Raw genomic sequence first — 16793 nt, 5'->3', positions numbered from 1 at the left:
TTGTGAAGCCAGGTAACATATGGGTATTCTCTTTTCACAAACATCAGTTGGCGTCATGCACACATATGGATTCTCCTTTGTTATTGTTAACGGAGCTGTTCGTACATACTACGTTGATACACACCTATGGTGGGACAAGCTAACTAGTCAGTCAGAGAACCAATCGTGAGATCTCAAGATATCTCAGTGGCTAAGGCGCAAACCTACTGATCAGATGGTTCGTGGTTCGAATCCGACCCCAGCACCGCGATTCCTCCTATCTGGGCTTGGGCAACGTGAGAGTATCTCAGCCTTCGTGTTTCCCCTGGGGTGGTGTGGTAGCTATGCACTGAAAGGCTGTCACAACTGAAAAATTCATTACGGTAAACTGGAACCCGTGTGATAGCAGTTACAATGCAAGATGACAGCTACAGATTGGAGAACTGACTAGGGCAAGTGAATAGCAGTTATATTAACAAATAAATCACCTTGCCACCGCTGGCTGTACGCCCAAATGTGGAGTAAATTCTGAGAAGGGGTGGCAAAGAGTCAAAGTGGTTTTATCGACACAGGATGTCAGGAACAAATCGGGGGAACAGGAGGGCATGCATAGTCAACTGACTGAGACCTATCATGATCAAACGTCTGAGGATGAGTTTATCACGGATAATATTGAACAAAGGAGAAAAGCCACAGAATCTCTATAGGTGGGACGGGGCGTTCGAACAAGTCTAGTAAGTTGGTCGTCCATGTTATAAATAGTAACGGGGCTGCAGACTAGTTTTACATGTCGTCAAAAATAAACCGACGTTCGTGCTCAGCAAAGAGCAATGAAATTGTGACAAGCGGTATGTAAAGAAGTCTAGGAATCATCGCCGGTTGCCACACGTAAATGTACAAGCATAGTTGTACTGAAATCGGTGTGCAGCGGATAAATCCATATGGACAGCAGCTGATTCGTGGTGTGGGAAGAGGATGACAAAGTCATCAGTCAACACCTTCGAACCCTTCGGCATTCTCGATCGCAATAATCAACTTGCATCGCAGCTCGCGGAATGAGGAGTAAGGAGGTAGGTCCAACCGATTGAAGCTGAAGAGGAAAACATTAAAAACAGTATGGCACAGTCAGTCACAGAAACTCAATTACCCGATTGCAATAATGGTAATATAATTGTAGACAAAAGATGAACTATTCACCAATTACTGCAGATACACTCCAAAACTAATTCACGCTTTCCAACTTGCATGTGCTTGGCTATGATCATCGCGGATGGTGTGTACCCGACTCAAAGCTGTCGCCTTGTCATGGTGGTCGGGATTCTGTGCTGCAATGATCCTGCAGGCTATACTGACTGGAACTCAGCTCCTAAAGGCCCAACTATACCAGGAAGGTCAACGGGGAGCAGCCCGACGAAGAACAGCGAATACTCGTATTGAGAGGTGGTCTGAAGTTTAAATCGTACTACCCTTTGCGATAGGAGTGCGAAGGCAGTAAGGTGTTTTCTCCATGCGACCAGCATGTTTATGGAAGCAGCGATGCTACCTACCCCCAAAGAAGGAAGGGTTAGAAAAGGTCGGTCCCAGAAACCGCACACTCGGATCGCCCAACGGTTGACCGTGAACGCCGGCGCATTATTCAATACGGTCGAAAGACTTTTAAAACCAAAGAGCCTGGTGCTGCTCAAAAGGCACCTGCTGTGCGCAGCCGCATCAGGAGTGAGACAGCAACACCCTACTCCCTGAGCCCTCGAGCCAGGCCGGCCCCCTGGTGGATTTCGAATGCCAAGGAGATGGAGAAGGCTTCACTGCAGGCAACAGCCACGCCGTATTTCAGCTGATCCGACCAACGAGTCAAAAGAAGGCAGGTGTCAGTGAGACAATATGCGAAAAAGACGCAACAGCAATTGGCTTCCTCAATCGCCGTTTGAGCGGTGGGCTGAGCAATTCCAAGAAAAGTTAACCTCGAATGGAACATCGACACCAACGCACCATCAACCAATGAAATTCAGCATGAGATTTCAATCCTGAAGCACGACAAGGCACCTGGCTCGGATGGTCCACACCCCGCGCTCTTCAAAGAAGGTGAAGAGGTCCTGGTGAACAGTCTGACCACCATACTTCCTAAGATTTAGAGCTAAAACAGAAGGCCAGCCGAATGAGGCTCCTCGACCGTCATCCCAGTTTTCAAAAAGAGGGTAAGAACGTCATGTGAAAACCGTCGTGGTATCAGTCTGGTATCCGTCGCATCTGAGATACTCTCTAGCATTATTTTGCAAAGGTTGATGGATTATCGGGAGAGACAGATTCAAGACAGAAACAAGCTGGGTCTCCCCTGGTCGAGGATGCATCCACCATATATTTACCTTGAGACAACTCCTTGAACAGCGCCGCTCCATCAGACTCCCTACGTTGGTAGTTTTTCTGGATTTGAAGGCTGCTTTTGACTGTGTCCGTCGTCGGCAACTTCGGCAGTGTCTGGTGATCAAAGGTCTCCCCTACAAATTTCTCTCCGTTATGAGGGCACTTTATGCGACCTCCTATGGGCGCGTACGAGCGTACAGGAAGCTCTCGTCCGAGTTCACCACGTCGTGCTAAAAGACAAGGTTGTCCTCTTTCGCCTTTCCTCTTCAACTTTGTTACTGATATGCTGCTCAAAATTTCCCTGCCTACCTCTGCAATATCGGGAGCCGAAATGCTCCCGGACCTGAAAAGTGTAAAGTGCTGCTACAAGACTGAGTGGGATCAAACCCACACCTGATGTTCGCAAGTGAGCTAATCAGCGTGGTAGATAAATTTGTACACCTCGGCAGCTGTATAAGTTCTGGTGGACTGGCTGGATATAAGGTTATCCCTCGAATCGGAAGGGCCAGTGCAGCTTTTACCAACCTCCGATACCTATGGTGCCGACATGACGTGAGGTTGTCTGTCAAGGGAAGAGTTTACACTGCGGTGGTGCGACTGATATTGCTTTATGGATGAGAGACGTGGCCCCTACACGCAGAGGGCATACGCAAGATGTCAGTGTGTGATCATCGGTGTCCCGGAAACATCGGTTAGGTCTGGTGGGAATTTAGCATTAGTAATGCTGAGGTACACCAGATGATTTTGGGAAGGAAGAACTCTCCCGCGATAGGTGAATTACTCACGCGTCATAGGTTGCGCTGGTCGGGACATGTACTCCGCATGCTAGAAGACCGCCTGCCTCACACAGCTCTCTCTTCTCAGCCTTGGAAGCGACCGAGAGGTGGACAGTATATGACCTGGCAACGAAGGACGAAAACACTAACCAGTAAACTTGGTCGAGTGGGCAACTGCCGCCTCCCTGAATGGAGAGCCCGGGACTCAAATCACCAACGGCATTGGCAGAAATGGCCCAATCGCGCAGTCAGTGGCTCTCATGCATCAAACCTGTCGCCTTTAATACGTAGCTACCCAATTTTCGAACAAACCGAAGATACCCGAAAGCTTGGTTGAATATTCCACTTTCCCGTTTTCTGGTGATCGAAGCTGTAGCAGCTGGAACCAATGTGGCTATGGCACATGGTTTATAGCTGATAAACTGAATTGAATTGTACATTTATAGAGGAAGATCGTACGATATAACCGTACGGGTCTGGGATAAATCAAATCCAGTCGATCGCACTCATATGCAGTCAGCTGTAGCGTTCGTTGGCATGCCTTAAACATAAAGGGAAAATGGTGTGATGACCCGTTGGAATGCAGGAAGCAAAGAAATGGGTGTCCCAAAGTTCAACATAAATTTGAATTTATTTGGTTGATGGCTACACAGAATAATAAAGGCGGCACTTGCTCACTCAGCCAGGGGTTGCAAACACTCTACCAATCACTGGTTCGGGCTCACGTACAGGATGAGCGTTCGATCGAAGTTTTGAAACGATATCAGGTCATATACTTTACGTACGTAACCTCACAGTCGTGCCAACAAAAGGCATGTACTTTTAGATGAATCCCCGGGGCATAATAAAACAGAGTCTAGGGCACAGGTTAAAGTTGACACTTCTAACCCAGATTGCTATTCATTTTCACGTTGTAGCGCATAACCGCAGTGACACTTAAGGTCGCCTAATGAGAAAAAAGATAGCCGCCCGCAGTGTCATGCGCGAAAGACTTAGTTATCGATCTTTCCATCCGTAACACGAACTAAGGCCTGATACAAAGAATCCCTGACTGATTTCTCTTTAGCTAAGACTTTGTTCCGCTAGGTCTTCGACTACCACTTGTTTAAGGGAATCCGTGTAACTTTCGATATTCCGTTCACAGTGACGGCAATTTCGTAGGCAATTCCTCCGCTAAACGCATACAGTAGTAGAAGCGTTTTTCACACCGGTTGGTGTCACTAACTAATTGACTATTAAACCGTGGGAAGGAGAATCACTGTAGCGCGTACGTGAATTTGGGTGCGCAGCGTAGTCGAATGAGACAGAAGCATGCATAAAATGCCAGTTGCTGTACCTTTGGACGTAATAATATACCTTGCAAAAATCCGTTTGACCTTGACAGATAACAATTCTGAAAGACGATCCATTCGCTCGCAAATGTGGCACGAAAACCCAATAATCTCTGTGAGGACACAACACTAATGCGTTACATGTGACTGTTCTTGCCAGCAGCGTGTGCATCCGGGCTCAGTGGATAGAATGTAGAACACGGTTTTCATAATTGGCGACGTGGATGACCATATGGTATCCTATTGGATGGTTGTCGTGCCATCTTTTGTGAAGAGAAAACGTGTGGGACCGTCAAAACAGGTTAAACACAGCTCTGTGAGTCTCAAGTACCACAACGTTGCTCGGCTGGACGCGGCTACAATGGGTCTGCAGTGAAGAAGTTCAGAAGAGTGTTTGACCAGAGAGTTCAAGCTCCTGGGATTGGCAGTTCGCATTCAGAAAGAGTATTTCGCCTCGAATGGGGTTAAGTTCTCGTTCGTGCTGCCGCTACTATCGGTGAGTTGGAGTCACTTCGTCTGTCTTCGTCATCTGCCTTCCAATTCATCAGGTACTGTTAGGAGGAGAGATTCCTGTGCGAACCCAACATTCAGCTAACACTAGTGTCTGACAGATCAATCTTCAATTGTCATAAAGTTATGGTAAACCCTATCCTCCCATGAAAGGGGATGCACCTATGAAAGACGATGGAGCCATAATAATATGTGCCAGTACGCTCTTTGGCAAAGAGGAATCAATAAACTGAGGGTTATCCGTGTGGGACAACAAGACGGGACATAATCCTGATTACAGCCAATTACCCACAAGTCCCAGTAACAACCAAATGCGTTACTTCAAGGCATAGTTATCTTCATCTTCATCCAATACTCACCATGTGTGCGCTCGAGGAAGTTGCTCCGTAGTGCCCCAACACTCAATGGTGAACTTTTGTGGACCACTCGATCCCCAAAGCTCGGCAAAACCGTTCATTGGAACACGAGAAGTTCCTGTAACAAACTGTAGGAGTCGACTGCGAAGCTCGTTGGTGAATGTATAAACCGCCTGCAAGAAAGGGAGGAAGAAAGACGGAGTAAGACCTGTAAGAGCTCACGGAAATGAACACCTATTTAGTCCCATATACTAAACAAATTATTCGTTGGTGGATAGAAGTGTCCTGTGAACGTCTTCCACATCGTCTTTACAAGGAAACAGATGGCGCCGCATACGACAGACCAGTAGTTCCAACCTTAATCGATATTATTCTAGGAGTAATTATTAGGAATAAACTTCCGAAAGATGTTGCTGAAGCCTTTTCGAATGTCCCACATAGCGACTAAATAAGCTCGCGGAATTTCCTCATACTGGTCTGCTCACATTTGTCTGATGCAGCGAACTTAAGGAACGAGTTTAGGACACCGCGAATCGAGTGTGCCCGAAAGTTCTATCTGTCACTCTACTCATCGGTTCACCTGCCGTTGCGGCGTTGTGTAATTGGATAAACCATTATAAACTCTCAAGACAAGATCAAAGCGTGAGTAGGAGGGACTGTAAACCAACCGAGTGGAGTCGAGGGGGGTGTGTGTGGAGAATACGAGGCTAAAAGTTCAGAACCTTAGGGAAGGTTCAAGCTCACCGAGGTATGCAATATTTTGGCATCCCGTCTAATCTACCATAAATATGTTTCAATACCGATGCGTCATTCTTGTTCATTCCACAGTAGCGGCTATGTGACGTGTATCGTCTCCTTGAGACCGACCATCCCAGTAGTTAACTCATCATCAGAATTCAGCTGTAGCAACCTTTCGGTGTCTAACTACCATGCCGCTAGAAGGAAGCACGAGGTCTGTGATACTGCCAGGTTACCCATGCCCAGATAGAGGAAGTCGAGAACCGAAGTTTGGGTTCGAACCATGGAACTTCCGGTCAGTAAATTCGCGTTCTAACCACTGAACCATCTCGCCCCCTAACGGTTGACTGTTGGCGTGTCATACCGTCTCGAGTTTGTGAATCACGATTTTTTAACCTTGCTCGTATCTGCATAGGGCAGGTTCCAGGTCTGTAGCTCTGCTTTTCTCTCCAAGCCGGTCAAAGTCTTCAGTAGTCAACTAGCAGACACCACACTTACATATCTGCACACCTGAAAAACTCGAATTATACATCCACATAATTGTCAACCTGGATTGATGTAGGCAAACAAACAATCAGGTGTTGCACATATATAAAATAGGCTACGAACATGATGCCTAAAGTTATCTTCCAAAGCCATTGTTTAGGTGAAAATTAGGCGGTCAAAGCGTTTTGAAGCGGGGGCACAAAGGGGCGTTACCGCCAGTCATAAGGCGCGCTAACAAGGTTACCAATTGAAAGTTGATGAAAAAGCCTTGAAAATTATCAATGATAGGTCGTTTATAAAACAAGTAAACATGCGACATTAGGATAAACAAGCCATTACATGCAGTCAACAGGCGTGACTGGTATACACTATGCCATGTCAGACCCAGTAATTAGGGCGCCAGAACAATGCTGATGATGGAGCTCGAATGTTGGCCGTTTCGGTCACCTGTCTACTACCCTCTACTAGCGCTGTGTTCTAATCCATCAATTCTTGTCAGTGTAGACCAGACAAAGGAATGCAAAATCAGTACGAAAACAATCAGTGACTGCGACTGGTTAGGTCAGGAGACAATACCATCGTTTTCAATGAATTTACAGTCCTAATTCAGTTGGTCTCGATTCGTTTCAAGCCTTGCGCTCGGTATATTCTATCTATAGTGCAAAGGTACATGGCCTCCCATTGAACAGTCATTGATGATTTGCCTATATTTTATTGAAGTACCAGAGAAAAAGTGTCAGTTGCTGAGAACTTGTGCTGCTTTCTTCTTGGTCTCTATTCTAGGAAAGCGGAACACTCAAGAGAACGAAAAATATGTCACTGTCAGCCCCTAATTCGCTTTGTATCTTGGCTTTGAACCGTAATTGAAAATTAGCTCTTAAAGTCCGCACATCCGTCAACTTGAGGCAGAGTTTCACGTTAGGCGCCGGGATTCTCGGTTGTATTATTCAAACAAATGGTAGTAAAGGCAGTCTCAACGCAATGAACATCCCCTTTTGAAAGTCGCCCGAATTTTCTTACCACAAAGACAGGTGGTTCTACAAGAACCACAAAAACACAACAGAAAACGTACAACATACGCTTCAAGGTGGAAGTTAAAACTGGGGTTATACGAAAGGCGCTGGGAATTCAAACGATGGATGAGACAAGTAAGTTAGCAGAGCTACGAAAGAATCACAAGCTTACGAAAGCAGCCCGAATCTAGACAGGCCAATAGGAGTCTTATGTGAGGCTGGAAATGTGACCGCGGTCGGAAAAATCACAATAACCGAAGAATCTAGACAAACCGCTCTACACCGGGTTGTTCGGTTCAGATTCTTGTTACAACCGTGAAGAGCAGGTCCTCAGGTTGCTTGCAGAGACAGCCAGACCCGATTGGTCCGGATACTGATTTTCGATATATACACAACCGAATCAAACACGCTGGAATTCAACACCCACCCACCCCCCAACATCCGACCATTCAAGATGCCATTTTCCACCACAGCTTGTGGAAGTTTTGGACATAACAGTTGAGAGGGGGTCCCTCGAAGGAGAGCCATCAAAGTGGCCACTTCGGGGAGTTACTGGACCCTCTGAGGAGGTATATTACTTTAGCGCGAAACTCTCTGAGTTACCTGATAGCCTGAGTAACATTCAATAGGGACTTTCACGAGTGTTTGCTTTCTATACCCTTTTTAGGCGCTCTTATGGTAACCCCCATACCTTTACCTCAGTACAAGCAACGTAATCCGAGCAATCTGAAACTAATTTCGATTGGAAACAAAAACCTAGAAATCGGTGCAAGTCATCCGGCAACCGTCCAGAAATAGCAGCTACTCAGCAGCAAGTTTCTGCCATACGGTTAAGTAGTCACAAGATCACATTGCCGATAATCTACAACATACCTTTACCCACTTCTCCAGGAATCAATGTCTCAACCAGACAAGATGAATATGAAATTCGCCGTCAAATGGAAGATCATCGGTCACTTATATTTTACTCTCAAACATTCTGTCAGCGGTTTCCGATTCTAGTTTTAAATCAGTCCAGCTAGGTCGACTAGGTTTTTATTCATATGAATACCACCAGTGTATTGGCTTTATCCTTGCCATTGTGCATTCATTTCGCATGAGCCTTATTCAAGGAGGGTGTCTCTAGAACATTCGAGAGACAGATGCGGGTCAGAAATCTAGCAGACAATTGAGATGAGTGCTTGACATCGGAAGACGACCGAAATAAAATGGAAATTCGACCGGAGTGGTTTTGGACGAAGACTCACTTTCCAAAAGTTCACTATCACCGGATGGTTTGGATGATATTCCCCTTTGTACAACGTGTTCGCTTTCCAGTCAGACACACTGATATCTTGTAGACCGCATATTAGAAGCTCCAGTTCATTCGCATCGAATATTTTGAGCGCTTCCAAATCGACCAAATCCTTGAATCCATCCAGAAACGCCCACATTTGAGGTTTGATGCGAGAAACAAAGCGCCAGCTAATGATACATCTGAAAATAAAGATGACCGAATAGTTTAGTGAACCTTGGGGCCTGACTGACGATAACGCATCTCATTCAGCATGCCATATCCATCTGACGTGAAATGCGCTCCTAAATCCAAGAAGGAATGCTTCTAAAGTCACCGTTCGATGTGCGTATCAGCTTCCCGGCAGTTGCGGTAACACACACACAGACAGACAGAGTGGGACAGAATATGGATGCACAGTAATCGCACACGCAAGAGATTATCCGCAAAAAACTTGACTTTAGTGACAAACAGATTGCCGATCGACCCTCCAGTGTCGCTCACCAGTTTAACACGCAGAGAGACAACACTGGTCTGCCTGGAACAAACAGAGCTCTGATCAAGATCCGCAGCCCACAAGCCCCATGTATGCACAAACTACGCTACTGGGTAACACTTTCGTAAAGCGTTTCAAATATCCATAGAACTGGATGGGCAAACAATTATCAACGCACAGCACAGATGAATACTGAACGAGGAACTTGTCCTGAGTGAAATAGACGAATCCATTAGCACTACGGGGTAAATTTCCCAGGCTCAATGTATCGTCGAGAAGAATGTAAATGTGAAAATAACTTAACAGTAAGAAAGGGTTAAATGACAGTGAACGAAACGGTATTTTCGGATGTTTGCTTGATGAAGACCATAGGTTTGCCAAATAGACATGGGCGATTCATTACTATCAAGGATATCAGTAGTCAGATTGCAATGTTGGAAACAATTTGGTGGCCGCGTGCTCGTGACGGCGCTGCATACAGCATGAATAATGGAACGGTCAGTTAAATCATTCATCAGAAATAACATGAGCACCAGTGTCATTCAGACAGTCTGGTTGGTGGAGCGAACTCCGATAAATTTTCGGCCAGCTGGCATTCGAAGACAAACGACTCTGCTAGCAAACGAGGATCTGAAGCTTCGAAACAGTCAATAGGTACAACATCAAAATACAGAAAATGAGGGAATCCGAGAGAGCGAAAGAAATCACATGACTAACTGATGGAAAGTGGTAAAAGTCCTCAGCAAACAGGGCGTGAGAACTGATGATCTGCATTCGCTTTGCTAGCCACATATAGTGAATGTCCACACAATGGACAAACTTACTCAATGTACTGTTTCTTGTTCTGATTTGTCACCGGGATTTGACGACCATTTGGAATGAGATCAACCTCCACTGTCTCGCCAAAGTGTTCCTCATCAACGGAAAAAGTCAGTCCCAAAACGGAAGGATCTTCCTCTAAGATATACTTGAGACTGCGGTAGTACTCGGAATCGACGGCCTCCATATCCTTCAACGTGATAGTCTTCTCGAGCATCATTTTGTAGAACGGGCGGATGAAGAAGCCATCGATGAGTTTGCCATGGTAGACAGCCATTCCAACAACGCGACCTATGAACTTGAAGTATTTTAAGTGATCCTCATTGGCCACGCCAGAAAGTGGATTGATTTGTAATGTATAGTTGTCACTGAAAAGTGGGAGAGAAGCAGGTGAAATCCACCCAATCAGGGGTGTCTGACAAACGTGGCGCGTCATGATACATTTTACCACTAGTCAGTTTAAATGAAGTAGTTGAGATTATGCGACCAGCCACGTAGAGCAGAATAAAGTCACATGCACTACGACGCGAGGAGAACTAACGCAGCACATCCCGAGTCACGTGATTTCGCATGCTCTATCCTGAGACAACATCTCCGACAGGCTACATGGCATGCAGCGTTGACCGTAAGTAGGATAAGTTGATCGATGGATAGTAGTCGATTAGAAAAGATCTGCGAGCAGATATTCAATGGAGTGACAATGACGTTCATGGCTCAGGTAGAGGCGTCTGGATGGGCTGAATTTCATAACGGAAGAATAGCTCCCTATATTGTTTATCTTGTAACGGTATTTTTCTCAGCTTAGTTCTTGGTCTGAGCCTCCCAAGCTAGCGCTCACGTCCAAACAACCACCAAGGGTGCACAAGGTATATTAACGTCCAAAAAGAAGTTAGGAACAGTTGCACAGCGTTCCATATATATAGCGTAGGCGGCTATAAATTTCTGGAAATTCTGACGCGTTCTGGATGCAACATTGGCAACCGGCATTCGACCAGTACTGGGTCATGATTGGCTGCTGGGTCCAGACTTTCGATCAATCGGATCTCGTCCGAATTCTTGACCAATCTTGCATGGGATGAACTTCTCGGCCGTAGCAGCATCTTTGTGCGAGCGGTGAAGCGGGATCCGTGTGGAATTCCAACTAACACTTAGGGAAAAATAACCCGGTGCAAGAATTTCTCTGAGTTCACTCCGAGTTGAATCATCGTATTCCACCCACATGCCCTCATTAATAAAATTGAACTATCAGACAACCATCATTCCCTATATAAAGTCTTCATTATAAAGGCCGCAACTTCATAAGGACAGAGTCTCCAACCTTCAAGAGTTTTAAAATGAAACACATGGGAAACCCCGTATAAAATCACTTCCAGGTGAAGAGTGTTTATGAATAGCGAAACGGAACATGAATAACATTCGTGATCGGCCATCCTTTGGATGTTTCTGAAGCCACCTTTCACTTGTGTTGGATTAGGCAACAAACTGGAGTATGCTTCCAGTAGCCAGCAAATGCACAACAATATATCTGAGAGATATAACAGGCTATAATATCAATTCTATCATTCCTGATGCGTATCACTACAGGGTGACAACTCATATCAGCTTATTTGGTGCACAGTGGTCTGTCTTCAGATGTCCAAAATTGAACACGAAAGACACATGCTGATATTCATTAACGTCACTGCTCTTCATGCGTTTTGTTAGGACCACGTCACTGTAAACACAGCGCACGCAATCACAGTTGCACCGGAGTCGGTTGAACAAGATTAGAAGGGCAGGAGTGATAGAGAAGTGACAACATGGGGGCACGGTAAATGGACGGAGCAGAGGTATCAAGTAGTCCAATTTCATCGGATTCATCAAACTTGTATGATACATGCTGAACTGAATTTGCCACAGAACGACTTTTATAAACAATTTAAGGAGGTGATATCCAACTACTTGGCATTTTGATTTATGCCCACCGGAGTGAATGCAAGAACACCTCAAAAGTGAGGAGTATTCGTTACTAGGGTGAAGTTGACTGCGGCGGGGAAAAATGACGAATCAGTCTGAGCTATCAGAACTCGTTCGATAACCGGAAAAACGCGAGTCGTACACACCAGCACGAAATACCCCATCACCACTTGATGGAATGACCGTCCAAGCATTTGGACTATATGAATACACCAGTAGTTGAGGCTGTCAACTGCTCTTTAATCATGAGGCGAGACGGTTCAGTGGTTAGAGTGCGAATTTACTAACCGCAAGGCCATGGTTCGGGCGGGGAAAAATGACGAATCAGTCTGAGCTATCAGAACTCGTTCGATAACCGGAAAAACGCGAGTCGTACACACCAGCACGAAATACCCCATCACCACTTGATGGAATGACCGTCCAAGCATTTGGACTATATGAATACACCAGTAGTTGAGGCTGTCGACTGCTCTTTAATCATGAGGCGAGACGGTTCAGTGGTTAGAGTGCGAATTTACTAACCGCAAGGTCCATGGTTCGAACCCGACCTCTGTCTAGGCTTGGGCAACCTAGCAGTATCCCAGCCCTCGTGCTTCCTTTGGGTGGCATGGCAGCTAGGCGCCGAAAGGGTGTTACAGCCGGACGATTAGCCTGTTACTAAAGTAAATGAGCCTACGATATTCATCTTCATTGGAATATCTATCCCTGGAAGACCCTTAAACTATAGTCACTGACACAGTACCTCCGTAAAAAGTGGCAATTTATTGAGTATAGCAGGATCCCAAAAAAACGTCGTTTACTTTCCAAATTACTGGCATTTTATTTTCTGAAAATTTGAACCTTCAAATTTCGCGTCTTTTGCGCTATATTGATTTTCAATCCAAAAAGACCTTTAATATTGGTCAGTTGGACTTTGTGCGCTCTAACGAAGTTATTGTTCCCCAAGGTCACTCAGAATATATATTTGACGATGCGCCCGCTGTACTTCGCCTCTGGTTGAGACACTAAAAGCTCTTCTCTAAAGGTCCAGACTTCTATCTGTGCACTAGGACTGGTTGGGCTCGCACCATAGCTGGGGACTGTGCTCTCGTTCTCAGGTCGCCTATAGTCGTTGATCGTACCCGTACGCAACACCCTCGTAAAGGAATTATGATCAAGCTAATTGGAGGGACCGGAATAATCCTAAGTGTGCACGAAAAACGCTGCGCTCGTATCAATTCGGAAAATAAAAAACGATACAAGAACGCGCAAACGAGGCAAATGTTCAGGCCATGAGGAAATCAGCTTTTATGGCAAAAAGGTCACTTCCAGATAAGGACACATTTTGGCGCACCCCATGGACGGTCTCTAGAAGAAAGGATGAATGCACCAAGTGTAATTTTGTCTTCTGAGACTCCGACTGTCCACCAGGAAATAGTGAGTTGAAATCATAAGAACCTCAATAAGAAACCGGCGTGAATCGATCATTTGGATGCACCTAAATTTAACAGCACTGGTAAACCGTCACATGACTCACTTGCAATTTCTGACGACTGCTGTGATGTAGAATCGCCAACTGAAACGGAGCAACGCTTTTAAAAATCGTCTCCCAAAGAAGACATATCGCCCAACCAATAGATGTGGGATCATTAGAACCCTATCGCAATGTTTTGGAAATTTGCTGAGGTTTGGCCCAAAATACGCTCCCAAATTTTCGGAAGCAGAAGATCCTGAGTAGCATCCGTTAAGTTCACAATGTTCCCAAAGTGAAGCACAGATCAGACTTGCCCGATAACCCAATCTGGATAGTATTATCACGCCACGATGATAGTACATAACACTACCCTAGTCCTGCTTAGAATCAGAAAAAAGCTTTGCCTCGCCATCGCTTCCAGTATTAATAAATTTCGAAAAACTTCAGAGGGTGCAAACACGTTAAGGGACTGCCTAATTGTTCCGACTGTGATCGATAAGTGAAATGTTTTCTCTGCATTCAAACAGATGATTCACTGAGGTCTAAAGTTTCTGTTGTCTGATGTTAGACGCAACCCTCAAAATGTGCACGTACTATAATCCATATCACCCAGACTGAAAACAGCAACTGTCTGGACATAGGAGTGACATGAGGTGAGAATTCCCGTTTTGGAATCACGTGACACACAAGGAATGGGACATCTGATAAGGAATACAGTGACATACGCACCGCATTTTCGGAGATCGCTTCTGAAGCCCATCAAATCCGTAGGGCTTGCTTATGCACCGTACAGATTGGACTGGCCAACTAGCGGTTAGCACTGCTTAGATTTTACCGACTGCCAACGGATGTTATTGGATTGGCTACAGGTTCTAACTGTAGCTGAACTGATCCGGGGGCACCGAGTAACCTGCCTGTAAAAAATGTCTCAAACACGGCACCAACCATGCAGTGCAGATCCATATAAAGTTGCTTCTTCCGAATTCCTTCTTACACCACTGAATTTCATATCGCATGTAGAGGAATGCGAAGTAATCTACGGAGCCCAGAATTCAGCACATGGACAATGCTGAAGAAAATACGGCTGAAAATCTGAGGTCGCAGGTTCGTACCTGAGTTAGTGAGTGCTTTCAGAGAACAGATTGCGAAAGTCACGCACAGAGTTGAAATAAACAATCAAGCGACAAAAACCCTATTGTTTCAAATTGTCGCGACACCGTCCGGTACAAGTTCTGATCACGTGATACAGCCTGCAATATTTTGGAGGCATGGGCTGGCAAATCAATAGTTATAACCCGAGCTTGATCAATTCTTCTTCCAGCAGGACAACCTGGTATAAGCTCAGTACAAGTATCCAACTCAGTTCCGTGACAATGGATGTTCGAAGACGTAATGTCATTGAGGTGCAGTGTCTCGGAATGTGGTGGCTGCTACACACCATCTGGTGATGGAATCTCATGGATTCAGTGTAGCCGTCAGCAGCAGGAAACCTCACTGCACCCACTCAAAACCGAAATGCATTTAAAGATGCGACTGCATAATCCGAATACATCAAAACAAATGATAGCGGGATAAAAATGGGAGATACTTACGCTGCGGAATACTCGAACAGACCGTAGTAAGGATTGAACATCTCCCGAGAAAGAAGAAAGAACCATTCGCGCTGTACACCACCATAATCCAGTCCCTTCTCACCCATGAACTCGATCCATAACCTGGAAGATGAGACATTACAAATCGTTTAATGGGTACATGTAGGTAGGCACCATGTGTAGTCGAAGAAGCGCTAGGAGAGTGGGGACGGACACACAAAAATTTTACGACAGTAGGCTCTAGCGAAAACTCTCCGATCTCAGTCTAACCATGAATTCAGGATTGTCTCTAACAAGGCCTCAGTAACTTCATAGTTCAGGGGAGGGGTTTGCGACAATTCCATAGATACCAAACAAATATAGCGCTTGGTGAGGGCGCTATCTCTAGACGGTGATGAATGCACTAAACATATCGATTCCGAATTCCCGAGCGGCGAACGAGAATCGACAACCGACGTCGCTAGTTTCGATAGACTGACGCCAACAAAATTCCGGTTCGTTGTCCTTCGTTGATTAACGGAATTCAAAGAAGCCGGAAATTACCAGAAACAATCCGCACGATTTCCTCCGAACGTTCGACATCCGGTGTTTTTGCGCGAAATTCCGCTCTAATCAGTAACAAGTGATCCTGCTTGTCGCTGAGGTCTACTCACAGGAAAACACTGTTCAGGTACGTTCGGATTTCTCCATCCTAACGCTAAAATGTGGCAACGACACAATGGTCACCATGACAACAAGGTGGAGTGATGGGATGATGAAACGCAACGGCGGACAATAGAATGACAACTAGAAACAGGAGATCGCATGCAACGATGCCTACCAGAGTTCCGCTACTGCATTCAAAACACAAACTTATTTTTTGTGAAAAAAGCTACGCACCAGTTCAAAGCGAAAGACCATTAATTAATTGTCAGTTTAGATCGACCGACATTTTAGGCAATTTGACAGAACAATTGAACGTTAACCTAAATTTGGCATAGTTTACTTTTCACTAAGTAGGTTAAGATGTTTTTTTGGACAAAATATGCATCGCACATTCATTTTCATACTAATTTGGTTTCGACAGGGGACACACCTGGAACCCAGCTGAGTACCTCGATTATGATATTTTTATTAAATACATAATAAATCGTTCAGCTGTAGCACCCTTTCGGTGCCTAACTGTCATGCTACCCGAAAGTTGCACAAGGGCTGGGATACTGCCAAGTTCCCCAAGCCTAGACAGGGGAAGTCGAGAGTCGGGTTCAAACCACGGAACTTCCGGTCAGTAAATTCACGCTGTAATCACTTGGGCCATCTCGCCGCATGATATTTTTAAGCAGTTGAATGTTCTGCGCGAGGCCACCATATGTATCAGTTGGTACGATACTCGAGATATCGCGATACATGTGTAGACGTAATACACTACTCATGGGCTGTCGAAGAGTTGTTATCAGCGATCTTAAGAGTAGTGTATTACGTCCAGCATGCCACGTGCTCAGTGCTTAGGGAGTGCGAAATGCTATTAAGGCCAGTCCAAAGAAAACCCAAAAAATCAGGGTTTCCGGAAGTGTCATGGCCAAAATAATTCACCATCAACGTTTTCGCACAAGTGTTAACGAATTATGCGGAGTCTTGTCCTCGAATTCCATCACGACCCACGGTGCCAAAGAAC

The 16793-nt window shown here is 45.4% G+C and overlaps 1 protein-coding gene across 1 annotated transcript in view; it reads right to left on the bottom strand.

The window, feature by feature from the left end:
- Nucleotides 1–440: 440 nt before the first annotated feature.
- Nucleotides 441–16793, bottom strand: part of T265_08760 (hypothetical protein) — a gene marked incomplete at both ends in the record, with an annotated part of 53148 nt that continues 36795 nt past the window's right edge. The window contains 5 exons of the mRNA XM_009174649.1: nucleotides 441–1069; nucleotides 5317–5486; nucleotides 8798–9026; nucleotides 10144–10506; nucleotides 15140–15262. Coding sequence (XP_009172913.1) covers nucleotides 967–1069; nucleotides 5317–5486; nucleotides 8798–9026; nucleotides 10144–10506; nucleotides 15140–15262 — 988 coding nt within the window. The remainder of the gene's footprint in view (nucleotides 1070–5316; nucleotides 5487–8797; nucleotides 9027–10143; nucleotides 10507–15139; nucleotides 15263–16793) is intronic.

Source organism: Opisthorchis viverrini (genome assembly GCF_000715545.1).
Source record: "Opisthorchis viverrini unplaced genomic scaffold opera_v5_232, whole genome shotgun sequence".
In the NCBI taxonomy this organism is placed as follows: domain Eukaryota; kingdom Metazoa; phylum Platyhelminthes; class Trematoda; order Opisthorchiida; family Opisthorchiidae; genus Opisthorchis; species Opisthorchis viverrini.
This window is presented reverse-complemented; position numbering and strand designations above follow the sequence as displayed.